The sequence below is a fragment of the Mustela erminea genome, chromosome 16 (genome assembly GCF_009829155.1).
Source record: "Mustela erminea isolate mMusErm1 chromosome 16, mMusErm1.Pri, whole genome shotgun sequence".
NCBI lineage: Eukaryota > Metazoa > Chordata > Mammalia > Carnivora > Mustelidae > Mustela > Mustela erminea.
The window spans coordinates 76,816,448-76,828,571 of record NC_045629.1 but is presented as its reverse complement, the minus strand read 5'-3'; the positions used below and the strand labels follow the sequence as shown (position 1 = coordinate 76,828,571).

At 59.0% G+C, this 12,124-nt stretch overlaps 1 protein-coding gene across 2 annotated transcripts in view; it reads left to right on the top strand.

The window, feature by feature from the left end:
- The window catches only part of ST3GAL1 (ST3 beta-galactoside alpha-2,3-sialyltransferase 1), a 38,341-nt gene extending 26,926 nt beyond the window's left edge, over positions 1-11,415 (top strand). For both annotated transcript variants that reach the window (XM_032315543.1, XM_032315541.1), the window contains 5 exons: positions 1,800-1,996; positions 2,929-3,108; positions 4,336-4,381; positions 5,797-5,916; positions 7,102-11,415. In XM_032315543.1, coding sequence (XP_032171434.1) covers positions 1,800-1,996; positions 2,929-3,108; positions 4,336-4,381; positions 5,797-5,916; positions 7,102-7,275 — 717 coding nt within the window. In that variant the 3' untranslated portion in view covers positions 7,276-11,415. The remainder of the gene's footprint in view (positions 1-1,799; positions 1,997-2,928; positions 3,109-4,335; positions 4,382-5,796; positions 5,917-7,101) is intronic.
- Positions 11,416-12,124: the final 709 nt, after the last annotated feature.

Here is a 12,124-nt window from a genome sequence, read left to right as displayed (position 1 = left end):
AAATGTACATAACATAATGTTGACCGTTGTGACCATTTGTACGTGTACAGCTCAGTGGCATTGAGGATGTTCCCACTGTTACACAACCAACCCCGCCTTCCGGAGCCAGCGTTTCTTCTGTTGTGCCCGCAAACCCCGTCCCTGTTCAATGCAAACTCCCCCCCACCAAGCTAACTGCCTTTCCACCTTCCATACTATGCATTTGGCTCCCCTAGGGGACCTCATACAGTGGAATCCTACCGTATTTGTCCTCCTGTGTCTGGCGTAGGTCAGTAAGCGTGTTTCCAAGTCCCAGCACTTCCTTTATTATTTTTTTTTCTTTTTTGAGATTTTATGTATTTGTGAGAAAGTGGAGTCACAAGCAGAGGGAGGGGCAGAGGCAGAGCGAGAAGCACAGACTCCCCACGGAGTCAGCTCATGAGCTGAATTCCCTTCTTGTTCATGACTGCGCGACGTGCCACACCTATTTCATCCGGTCCCCTGCCAGTGAACACGTGGGTCGCTTTCCAGCTTTTGGCTCTGGGGAATAACGCCGCCGTGAACGTGGGTGTGCGGGGCTCTGTGCGGGGCTCTGTGCGGGGCCCTGCTTCCAGTCCTTTCGGGTGTAGACGTGGGAGCGGAAACTGTGGCTTCCGTGGTGTTCTGTGTGGGTTCTCCACGTGGCCACACCATTTTCCATGCCTACCAGCAATGCCCGAGTGTGCCCCTTTCTCGAATCCTCTCCAACACTTGTTTCACTGTCTCTCATTTACTGTACCTTCCTGGGGGTGTGGCGAGTGGTCCAGACCCTGTTGCCTGCAGCTCTCCCGTGGCTTATCTGAGGAGACGCTGAAGGTTTTCACTAGAGGAACCATACCCCTGGTGTGCCCCTCCTTTGGAGATCTGCCCCCCATGGGCCCCCCCATGGGCCCCTGGACAATGGCCACAGCGAGCTGTAACCTCTTTTCTCTCCCAGCCACTACCCTGGGGCTGGGGCTGGGGCTGGGGCCGGGAGAGGCTGGTGGGACTCACCCCACAGCCCCTCTCCTGCCCAACACACCCCCACCCCAGCCCCTGCAGCTCCAGGGACTGAACTTTCTGAAGGTCAAGGTTCCAATGGTCTGAGACAGGGGCAGTATTGTGGGAGGGACTTTTTAAGTGGGTTTCTGAAAGCCTGGGTTCAAATCCTGGTTTGGATGTGGGACACATGATTCACCCAGTCTGGGCCCCACAGTGTCCTCCTCGTCTGCTGTTCAGATGGGATGCGGTGTGCCCGAGGTTGGTCACAGGGTCAGAGGTGACACTGCTTAATCAGGAAAGGTCTCCAGGTTTTACCATGAGTGAGGAAGTCGGAAACCTGGAGCTCGGTCTCAGAGGATGCAAACAATGTGCTAGACAGACGTCGAAAGCCTTGATGCATCCAGCAAAGGGCTGGTTTTTTGGTCTTGCTGGAGCCCAGTGGTCCCCCAGCGGTGGGCAGGAGGATGAAGAGAGCCAAGGCCAGGGAGGTGGCCTTGGAGGGTCACCTGACCCTTCTCCTCTCACGCAGTGTCATTGACTAAGTGGCCAGTGGAGTCGCGGGCACGTAGCTGGTGCTCAGAAAGCATTTGCAGAACGAGGGAGTGATCTCTTTCCCGTTCCCTTGAGCGGCTCCTGGGCTTCTGGTGGGTCTCCAGGTGCCCAGCAGAAAGGAAGGTACCAAGGAGGGGTCCATTGAGCGCAAGTTGGGGGCTTGGGGCCCAGCATGGGGGCGGCTGAGTGGCCCCAGTCAGAGGCAGCACAGACGGGCTGACCTTTCTCCTTCTGTTCTCGGCCCGCAGAAGCTCCAGCGGGAGAAGCAGCCCAATAACCTGAATGATACCATCAGGGAGCTGTTCCAGGTGGTGCCCGGGAACGTGGACCCCCTGCTGGAGAAGAGGTCTGTGGGCTGCCGGCGCTGTGCCGTGGTGGGCAACTCCGGCAACCTGAAGGAATCGTGGTATGGGCCTCAGATCGACAGCCACGACTTCGTGCTCAGGTGAGTGCCTGGACCCTCGGAGCCACTAGAGACACCTCGGCTCAGGACCAGGAGGTCAGGACCCCCGTGCTAGCATGCCCAGACTTCCCCATGGACCCAGCAACCCCACTGCGTCCCATAGTCCTGAGTTTCCTCGGTGGTGCATCGTAGGAAGGAGGCGGACCGACCATGCCTCTCTGGACCCAGCTGGGAAATCCTAAAGGGAGGAAGCCAGCAGGCCAGGAGGTCGGCCCATAGGGGCCTGGAGAGTGGGCAAGATTTCTATGAAGACTGGTTTAATCTCTAAAATTCAGCCCCCTTTTGGAGTCTAAGCCATTCCGATCAACGTATTTTGTTAACGTATTTTGTTAAACGTATTTTAACAAATACGTTTCCTTATCTCCAAATAAAATAGATGCTCCAGGAAGGTATGTATCCTGGGTTTCTTATAATCTCCACCCCACTGTTCACTTGGCAGTGGGGCTGCCGTTCCCAAGCCACCTTCTAGAATCATCTCCTGTTCCTGGGCTCTCTGCATTTATGTGCTCAGAGCATGAGCCTGGCTTCTCGGAGCTTCGGTGAGCCTGGCGTGCACCCTTGGGTTCCGGGTCAGACAGACCCGCGATCAAGGCTGCCCCCTGCTAGTTCTGTGTCCTGGGACAAATTCTTGGCATTCCAGTTTCTCCCTTCAAGGAATAGGAGCGCAGGATACCTCCCGGGCATGGTTGTCATTAAGGTGCAACACGGCGCCTTCCTGGGTCGGAAGGGTGCCTTGTGCACAGTATGTCCGCGACAGTGGCAACGCTCAGGCTCGCTGGAGATCCTGGAAGAGAGAGAGATAGCAAAAGCTTTCCAGCTGCTTCTTAATCACCTCTGTTTCACAGCTGAGGGAGCTGGCCCCGAAACAGCGCCCGTGCGATGCGATGCGTGTCCCTCTGTCCCTTCTCCCCCAGGATGAACAAGGCCCCCACGGTGGGCTTTGAGATGGACGTTGGGAGCAAGACCACTCACCATCTGGTGTACCCCGAGAGCTTCAGGGAGCTGGCGGAGAATGTCAGCATGGTCCTGGTCCCCTTCAAGACCACCGACCTGGAGTGGGTGGTCAGTGCCACCACCACGGGCACCATCTCTCAGTGAGTCGCAAGGCTCCCAAGGGGGGTGGGGGCCGGGGAGGGGTTTGGCATGGAAGCCGGTGTCTACCCCCCCGTGGACCCTCAGTTCCCCCCACCATGCTGTTCCTACACCAGAACGCCCCCCTCCCCATCACCAGACTTGCTTCTGGAATGTACCCAGCCTGCAGCAGCTCCTGGTCCCTTCTCTCTCTGAGCTCCAAACACCCATGGGTACCCACGATCCCCCTGGTCACGACTCCGGGACAGGCCTCCAAGCCTTCCTGGAAACTCCTGGGGAGGAGGGGGCCCCCTGGGAAGAACCTGGAAAGAACTCCCCACACATGAGAGTCCTGTTCTGCCCCTTCCTGCCTCTGCCTTGCACCCTGAGGGGGACAGCGCCCCTGCTTTTGAAGCTATCAAAGTAGCCATGGGTGGCGGTGGGGGCAGGCTGGGAGGCAGCGTGCCGGCCCGTCCTGGGGCTCATATCCGAGTGGCTTTTTTGTCCCAGGCAGTGCCCTGCACCCTGGGCTCTGGCTGTCTACTCGAATTCCCACTCTGCTCATTCCTTCGCCAACCTTCCCCCAGGGGGACCCAGAGGCCTGCCCCCAGCACGCAGCCCTACCTGGGAGCCAGGCTGGCATCTGGGCCATATTCCTAGTTCCCTACTCTTCCTGGAAAGAAGGGGCTTTGCCGTCCAAATGGCCAGACGCCTCCCAGTCTGAGGCCCGGCCAGCAAGCCTGACGGACTGGGGTGCGGGAAGCTGGGGGCCGCCCTCTCCGGAAGGCAGTGAGGGAAGTGGGCTTGGGCAGGGGTGAGGGGGCCAGGCCTGCGCTCGGCTGCTCACCCCTCCCACCCCAGGATCAGGAGCGGGAATTGCCCCCATTAGATCGGACTTAAGGCCAGGGGGCTGGGCATTTGCACCTTCGTCTTGGGGCACATGTAACCTCGCAGATGGAAAGGGGGTCTTTGTAGGGCTCATCATTCAGCGCCGCAGCCCTGAGCTGTGCTTCTTCAGGTTTGCTAGGAGCAAGTGCCCCAGTCTCAACTTCATGCGGGGGTGGAGGGGGAAGCAGCAGTTTGAAAATTTTCTCGAGTTAGCCAAGTGCGCCCTCTGGTGTCCACAATGGGCCACTGGTACAGGAGGAGGCGGCGTCCCTATGGCCCTGTCCAGGATCCATCCCCCCAGGGGCATGCGGGCAGCCTGGGCCCCTAGCCACATTAATCACCCCCTCTTTCTCCACCTGCAGCACCTACGTTCCTGTCCCCGCAAAGATCAAAGTGAAAAAGAATAAGGTAAGTCGAGGCTCAGGCCCTTGTCCTCTGAGCTGAGGCTCAGTTCCATGGCGGAGAGCCCCATCTCCCTTCTGCCGGCACCTGGCTGCCAAGAGCCCCCGGGGCCCATGGGCTGGTGGATGCCGGAGCCCCTAGGCAGCTTCCCTGCTCCACAGACAGATCCTGGGACAGTTCTCCATGGGAGACCCCGGCCCAGCAGCCTTGCTAGGATACAGCCCTAGCCTCAGACCCTCGGGCCCAGCCCAGACCTGCTGTGTCAGAAACTGCAGGGAGGGGGTGGCCCAGCCACGCGGGCTTCTGCCAGCCCTCCAGCGATACAGGTGCCCGCGGCCTTACAGTACACACCGGTGCTGTACATACGGTGTGCGCTTCTCAAGGCCAGACCTCACCTCTCGGCCCCCAACTCCATCTTCCCCAGTGGCGCCCCCGGGATGGGACTGGCCAGGACCCAGCAAAAGGCAGAAGGAGGAAAGACAGGTGAAGTGTCTACCACACTGTTCTTGGCACACCCTGTGTGCTTTTCACCTGGTGAGATCAGGGTCAGAGAGGCCAAGTGACTTGCTCGGGAACACACAGCTCTTTCGCGGTGTGTCTGAGTTGGAGCACTCCCCGCGCCTCCAGCCCCTGCCCTTCATGCCCGGCGCACGGCCCTGGGGAGGAGCCACGTGGGAATCCCTGGAGGGCCGAGTGGGAAGAGGGGAGAGCCTCCCAGATGCCCGTGGCTGAAGGCCAGGCTGAGAGGAACAGTTCGGCAGAGCCCTCACGGTCCTCTGCTCCGGTCTCTTCCTAGGGTCGGGCACTGGGCTTCCTGGACACACATGCGCACCATCTACTGCCTGAGGTCTCCTCCTCTGTCCTCCTGGCAGCGGTGGGGGTGGGGGGCGTGGTGTTAAGGGCTGGTCTGATACCAGACCCCTCCCGGCTCAGCCAGCCTGACTGTGTGACGCTGGGCACCTCGCTAGCCTCTCTGAGTTCAGTTTCCTCGCGCGTGGGGCCCTCTTACGGCGTGGAGACCGTTCAGTCCCATTGCTGGCAGAACGGGTGTCCCCGTGCCTGTGTTTCCTGCTGGGTGACAGGCCTGTCTCTGTCCCTACCTCATGCTGTTCCCTGGAACCTTCGTGGCCTGACTGGAATGTTACCTGGACGTCTCCTCCTCAGCGAGGCTTCTCTCTTCGGGGGCTGTACTGTGTCGCTGCTTTATTTCTCTCTGTCTCACAGTTGTGGTTGAGCCTCCCGGGCCCCGTGATGAGGTTACTGCCCGTCCTTCCCACTACATGTCAGGCCCAGAGTTCGGGGGCGCTCATCCTGGGCACGGTTCCGTCCCCCAAGGCCACAGCATTGCGGGGTGGGGGGGACACTCGCAGGCGCGCAGGGGTCCTTCTCAGCAGCTCACGAAGGGCTGTGTCCTCCCGCAGATCCTGATCTACCACCCGGCCTTCATCAAGTACGTCTTCGACAGCTGGCTGCAGGGCCACGGGCGGTACCCGTCCACGGGCATCCTCTCCGTCATCTTCTCGCTGCACATCTGCGATGAGGTACGCTCCCCCCCGCCCCGGCCCCGTGCCCACCCAGCCACCCATGAGGGCTTCTCCTGCCACGTTTCCGAGAGCGTCTGTGAGAGCCTCTGCCATCGGGCTCTCCTCCGTCCCCCCGCCGGGGCCCTGACATAGCTCTTGTTCCAGAAGCTCCGATGCCGATCGCCACGCTGGAGGCTGCCATGACTCTCCAGTGCTGCTCTCAGAGTGGGCTGCACGGAGTAGCAGCGAGGGTCCCGGCTCCCTCCACGCGGGCTTTTGAGGCAGAGGCAGAACCAGTGGGTGGAATCTCAGACGTGGGGGCAGAATCACGGGGCAGATCCTACCCTGGAGGGCCCTCGAATATTCCTTCCTGCACATCTTCATCTCATCTCCCGAGACGCAGTTCAAGTGGCACCTGCTCTCACAGATGCCTGGAGTCCTTGGCCTCCGCCTTCCTGTGTGGGCGGGAGCCCGGAGGTTCGCCCCGCCCCGCCCCTCCCCTCCCTGGTGCTCAAGGTCAGTCAGAGCTCCGAGGTCTGACACCCACACCGGACTCCTGCGTCCCCCAGGTGGCCGCGATGAAGGTCTGCCTGAGCTCTGATGTACTTTGTGCAGTGCTGGGCACGGAGGAAGTGCTCAGTACATGCTTGTCACATCCTGGAAAGCCCCCACCCACCCCCCCACTGGCCAGGGAGGGCCCCTGGACCACGAGGAAATTAGCATCAGGGAAGAAGACGACCTGCACCTACCACCTGCCTCCATGAGGTCGGTCCTCTCGGCCCCATTTTCCAGATGAGGGAAGTGAGGCTCCGAGCAGGGGTTTGGCAGTTTGAGGCTCTACCAGCGAGTAGGACAGAGCTGGGAGCCTTGCTCTCACCACCACCCCGCTTCGGCCCCCCTTCCCGCTCTCCTCCCCCTGCCCCCACCTCCTGGAGTCCTGGGGTGGCGGTCCCCCTGCCCCAGCTCCCTCAGGGCCTCCCGTCGTGCCTTCTGGCATCACACTTGACTTTCACAGAGCTTGCTGTTACTTCAGAAAGCCCCTGCAGGTCCAGGAAGGAACTGGAAGGGTGTACGAGGAGAGGGGTTTATGCGACTCTCCGGACGCTGTGTTTGCAGATTTGGGGGTTACCCGTGGGCACCCCTTCTTAGAGGTGCCACCTGTCTCGCTGCTGTCTGGTTCTGACCTGAGCTTTGCCCCCGCAGGTGGACTTGTACGGCTTCGGGGCGGACAGTAAGGGGAACTGGCATCACTACTGGGAGAACAACCCTTCGGCCGGGGCTTTTCGCAAGACCGGGGTGCACGATGGAGACTTCGAGTCCAATGTGACGGCCACCTTGGCGTCCATCAATAAAATCCGGATATTTAAGGGGAGATGATGCTGCCGAGAAGCCCCGGAACCCGCCTCTCCGTGGCCAGCCCCAGCCTCGCGCTGGAACCGTTCTGCCCAGGGGGCTTTGAGGGCCATTCTCGGAGGTGTGTTCTGGGGCCCCTCCTGGCCTCTCGCACCCAGCATTTGGCAGCATCTGCAGAGCGAGTCTCAGGACTGGTCCTCGATGGGGAGACCCCACCCCAGGGCTGTCCTGGAGCTGGCAGAAGGTGGGGAGACGCGGGGGAGGTCCAGTCTCCGAATGCTCAAGTCATTTTGTTTTCTGGTGGAGGTGGGGGCAGACACCAAAGACTCTAAGCTCCCAAGTGAAGGACAGTTTCCCAGGGAGAATGGACAGAGACTTTGCTCTGCCCAGAGTTCCGGGGCTGAGTCCCAGATTCTGATTCTCTCTGGGATCTCCCCGAGTGAGGAGGACCTCGGGACAGAGCCCCATCGGACCACATGGACCCTGGGGGCGAGACGGCGCCTTTCTTTGCACGCTGCCTGCCCCCTCCCTCACTTGGCACGACCACCCCACCTGTGCCGTATTCCCCAAGCTCGTTTCTGATGGCCTGGAGGGGCTCCCCAGCCTGAAGGTCTTCATGGCCAAGTGCTGCAGACTCCGCAGAGGACTTCTTCCCAAGCTGACATCTCCTGGAGTGATCGATCTTGGTTGCGATCATCATGGCTGACAGCAGATCTGACTACTTCTATGTGCCTTTGTGTTTGGGGGAGAAATGTGCGCATTGGCTGAAATGAGGCAAAAGCCTTGACTCGGGAACTGGGGGACCCCCGGTCTCATAACCCCCTGCTCCAGAGCCAGGGATATCTTTTCTAGTTTCCTGGGGTGGTGCCGGATCTGGAACAAAGTTAGGATGACACTCGACACTGTCCAGAGAGACATCCTCCGCAGGAGGTCATTCTTACGTTCACCAATGGTTGGATTCGGTGCCCATAACCTCCCACGCCCAGAACCTCCACCAGCCAGCACTTTCCCCTGGAGCCCACGCTCTGGGCCAAGTCTCTCCTGGCCACCTGCACAGTGTCCTGGGGGAGGCAGGGCCATCCTGGGAACGTGACCCTCAGAGCGGGAGAAGACATACCTCACCCTCTCACCCCCACGCTGCTCTGGTTCGTCCTCATCAGCCTACCTGATTATTTATTGATTCTTTTTTTTTTTTTTAATTCAGCTGAGATTGTGTGCACTTTGGGGCTCTGTGGCTGGTCCTGATGTTTTAATTAAGCTTGCTCTTGCTTCAGCTGGCAGCCGGGGCACAGGGAGCTTAAATCTATTCTCATGGGAATCCTCAGCTTTGGGGTGGGAGGCATCTAGGGCTTGGGGGTTTGCCCCTGGGCAGATCCCGGGGTTCCGGGTTGGTAGGTTCATGGAGGCTCTGCACCTCCTCCCTTCAGCTCCGCCTTCTTTCTCTGTTTGCGGACTGGGTTCAGTCTCAGGCGAAGAGTCTCCAAAACGCAGTGGAACTCCCTTAGGGCCAGGTGGGGAGTGGGGTTGCACCTGCTGGAGGACGGTGATGGTCGGTCGGCTCCCGCTGCTGATGTTGAATCAGAGAAAGCACTTTTCTTGTCGAGAGCTTTTCCTACGAGGCCGCTGTGACTCTGAGGACGCGTGACGGTGTCCCCGGGGAGAGGGAAGCCACGGGGCCTGTCTCCTGAGCTCCTTGCCGTCCTCTGGCGAGCTCTGTTCTCCTGGCTGCCGTCTGTCCTTCTGTAAACAGGGAGGGAGGCGTCTGGGGAGCTCAGGGGCCACAAAGGGTGTCAGGCAGTTCACAGGTGCCCCCAGAAATAGCATGCCCCATTTGTGTGTTTCCCCCAAGCCTGTGCGTAGGAGCATTTTCCTGGGGAGAGGTTCTGTAGTTTTCACTAGATTCTCAAAGACACAGAACCCAGGCAGTGGTTTACAAAAAGCAAAGTAACAGCGAGCCGACAAGCAAAAACCTGTTCCAGCTTGAAAATCCTCCAAAATGTAAGACTCTGCTGACCGATCAAGGCTCCTACGTCACGATGAGGTCATCGTTCTGATCATAAGTCCCTAAAGACTAAAGCAGGTGTCTGCTGGTTGGCTGATTCATCCCTTGAGAAAAGTGTCCCCTGAGACAGGGAGCAGAAAGGACTCCTGAGCCCCTCCCTGAGTCCCGGGAGCTGAGTCCACTCAGAGACGACACGTTCAGAACGTGCCATCTGTCTCTGGGCTTGGCGGAGTCAGAACGGGTCCCCAGAGCGAGGAGGGGTCCGGCTCAGCTGCCTGATCCTGGCCGTCTCTCCCTCCCTCCCGCTGGGCCCTTCGAGCTGTTGAGAGGCCTTCCCGGCTTCCCATTTCACAGAGGAGAAAAGCGAGGCCCAGAGAAGGAATGTGACTTGCAAAAGTGAACCGGTTGTGACGGAAAGCACAAGTCAAACACTTGGAGCAGAAATAGAATGTCTGTCGTTGCTCTCTGTTTGAGGCATCCCAGGGTGGCCTTTCCCTGCTGGGTTCCGCCCAGCATCTCTGAGAACGGTGACCTGGTGGAGGTTCCTGGTAGCTCAGCCTCTCACCGCTGGGCTCCTCCTGAGGCTGCTGGTGGTGGTGGCCCTGGCCAGCTCCAGGGTCTGCCCATCCCGTCATCCCTCCCGTGGGGGAGACAGCCTTGCTCTCCACCCCACCCCCGCCCCAGCACACACCTCTTTGTGTTCCTTGGCTTAGCCAGGGGGCAGGGTCTTCACCGAAGAGCGCCCATCATCATGGCTGGGACTGAAGGCGTGGGTGGGCTTAAGACCACTGGTGTCCTCCCCAGGGGTCTGAGAATCCAGCCAGAGTATTTCCCACGGAGCACTTGGTGGGAGGTCCCCAGGGAAGGCTCTCAAGGGCCCACTGCAGTGCTGGGCTCCCAGCCCAGGGCTCTCCATCTGCTCCTCAGGTCCAGAGCTCCCTGGAGACCAGTCCTGGGCCGGAGGCAGAGAGCAGAGGTGTCCCTACCTGTGGTCAGTGTGAGCCTGAAGCCAGAAAGACTGGGGCCAAGAAGAAGGAGAGATCACAGCACCCTCCCCAAACCCTGTGGGGCCAGGAGACTGATTTTTCTCGAGCTGCAGTCACCTTTGCAAAATCAGCACCTGGGTCCACATCCCCACTCCCATCCCCATCCCCCACACCATCACCCCCCCCCCCATCTACCCGCCAGGGCAGAGAGCAGGGAGGGTTTGGTTTGTAGCGTCTGCCTTCCAGAGCCATAGGGCAGACAAGAAAGTTCTTAAAGCGATGCTTTTCCGGGCATGCGCTTAGTGGGAGAAGCCAGGTTGAAGAAAATAGGACTGAAAATGGGGAAGCCAGACAAGAAGGTGGGGAGAATGATCCTTGCAAGTTAGAACTTGCCAGAAGGACGGGGCCTCTGGCTCCGGGGTGCAGTGGAATCACAGGGAATATTAGAACCGTGATGTTTGCGTCTAACAATTCTCTTCGAGGCAGCCTGAACACAAAAATGGAAAACAGAAAAGAACTCACCGTCCGTCCACTTTCTCCAGGGAAGTGCAAGCCAAAGATGGCTGGCCACGGGCCATTGGGGACAAGCCGCTGCCCTTGCCCCTCTGGAGAGCTCAAGGTCATTGTCGTGTCCATCATGGACCTCTGGTTGGAAGCAAACGTGCCCATGGGCCACCAGCTGGTGATCCTCTCCCGTGGTCTGGGCTGACTGGTTTCAAGAGAGAGTCCGCTTTCACCGGCCCTGGTGTTGAACTTGACCCCGCTGCTCCCTTCTCTTAAAGGGCAGGACTGCCCTCTGTGCCCTCCTGCGGGCAGCCCTGAGCCAGACACCAGCTTCCCCCTGGGTTCGTATCAGGAGGGGCCGCCCTGGGGGACAGACACGGCTGCCCACCGGCACCTGGCCCGCACCAGATTCACCTCAAAGCCAAAGTTTCTTGAGCACTTTCTGTTCTTTGCAATCATGTTTGGTTCCTTGTTGGTGTTTTTAAGAAATTTACTTTCTTTTCCCTCTTGCCTCGTTCCCGTGTCTGTGTGGTAGCTGAACGCCGATCGGGGTGCATTTTGAAGGAAGGTAGCAAGAGTTGGCCTGCCCCAGCCTCTGCTCTGTTTTATTTATTGTGGAATATTTCCAATGATTCAAATCAGAGTGAATTAAAACAAAGCTATTTTATCGTTTGGGGGTGGTCGTCGTCTTTCTGCGAGGGTCGCGCCTTCCTCCTTCCCCTCACAGCTTCCAGTGCGCTTACTCTCAGTCCTACAAAAAGGCCCCCAATGGCTCACCTGCTAGGGGGCCGCCTCGGTTAGTGTCTGCCCTGACCACGGGCCCAGAGGTTCAGAGCATGAGCCTCTCAGATGGCACAGCGCCTCTTGCGGCTGTGTGACTCCGATGGGTCCCTAAACCTCTCTGGATCTCAGCTGCCCCCTCTGCCAAACGGGACAGGATGGTACCGGCCGCTAGAGGGGGTGTGAGATCAAGAAGAAAAGCAGCTCAGGGGGGGCCTGGGGGCTCGGTCGGTGGGGAATTGTCTGCTTTGGGCTCAGGCCACGGTTCTGGCTTCCTGGGATGGAGTCTCGCATCGGGCTCCCTGCTCAGCAGGAAGCCTGCTTCTCCCTCTCCGTCTGCCTCCCTGCCTCTCCCCAAGCTCATACTTACTGGATCTCAAATAAGTAAGTAAAATCTTAAAAAAAAAAAAAAAAAAAAGGCAACTCAGGAGACCCGCCCTAGGAGATGTGCGCCAGCTGCTCCAAGCTTTTGCTGAGTGAAATAGCCTTGTCTAGGGCCCCATGTGGGCTGAGTCAGGGTTCAGCTTTTCCTCCAATAAATGGGTACATCCGTGGATGAATCCAAGTTTGATCCAAAGTGGGCACAGATCTCTTGTGAGAA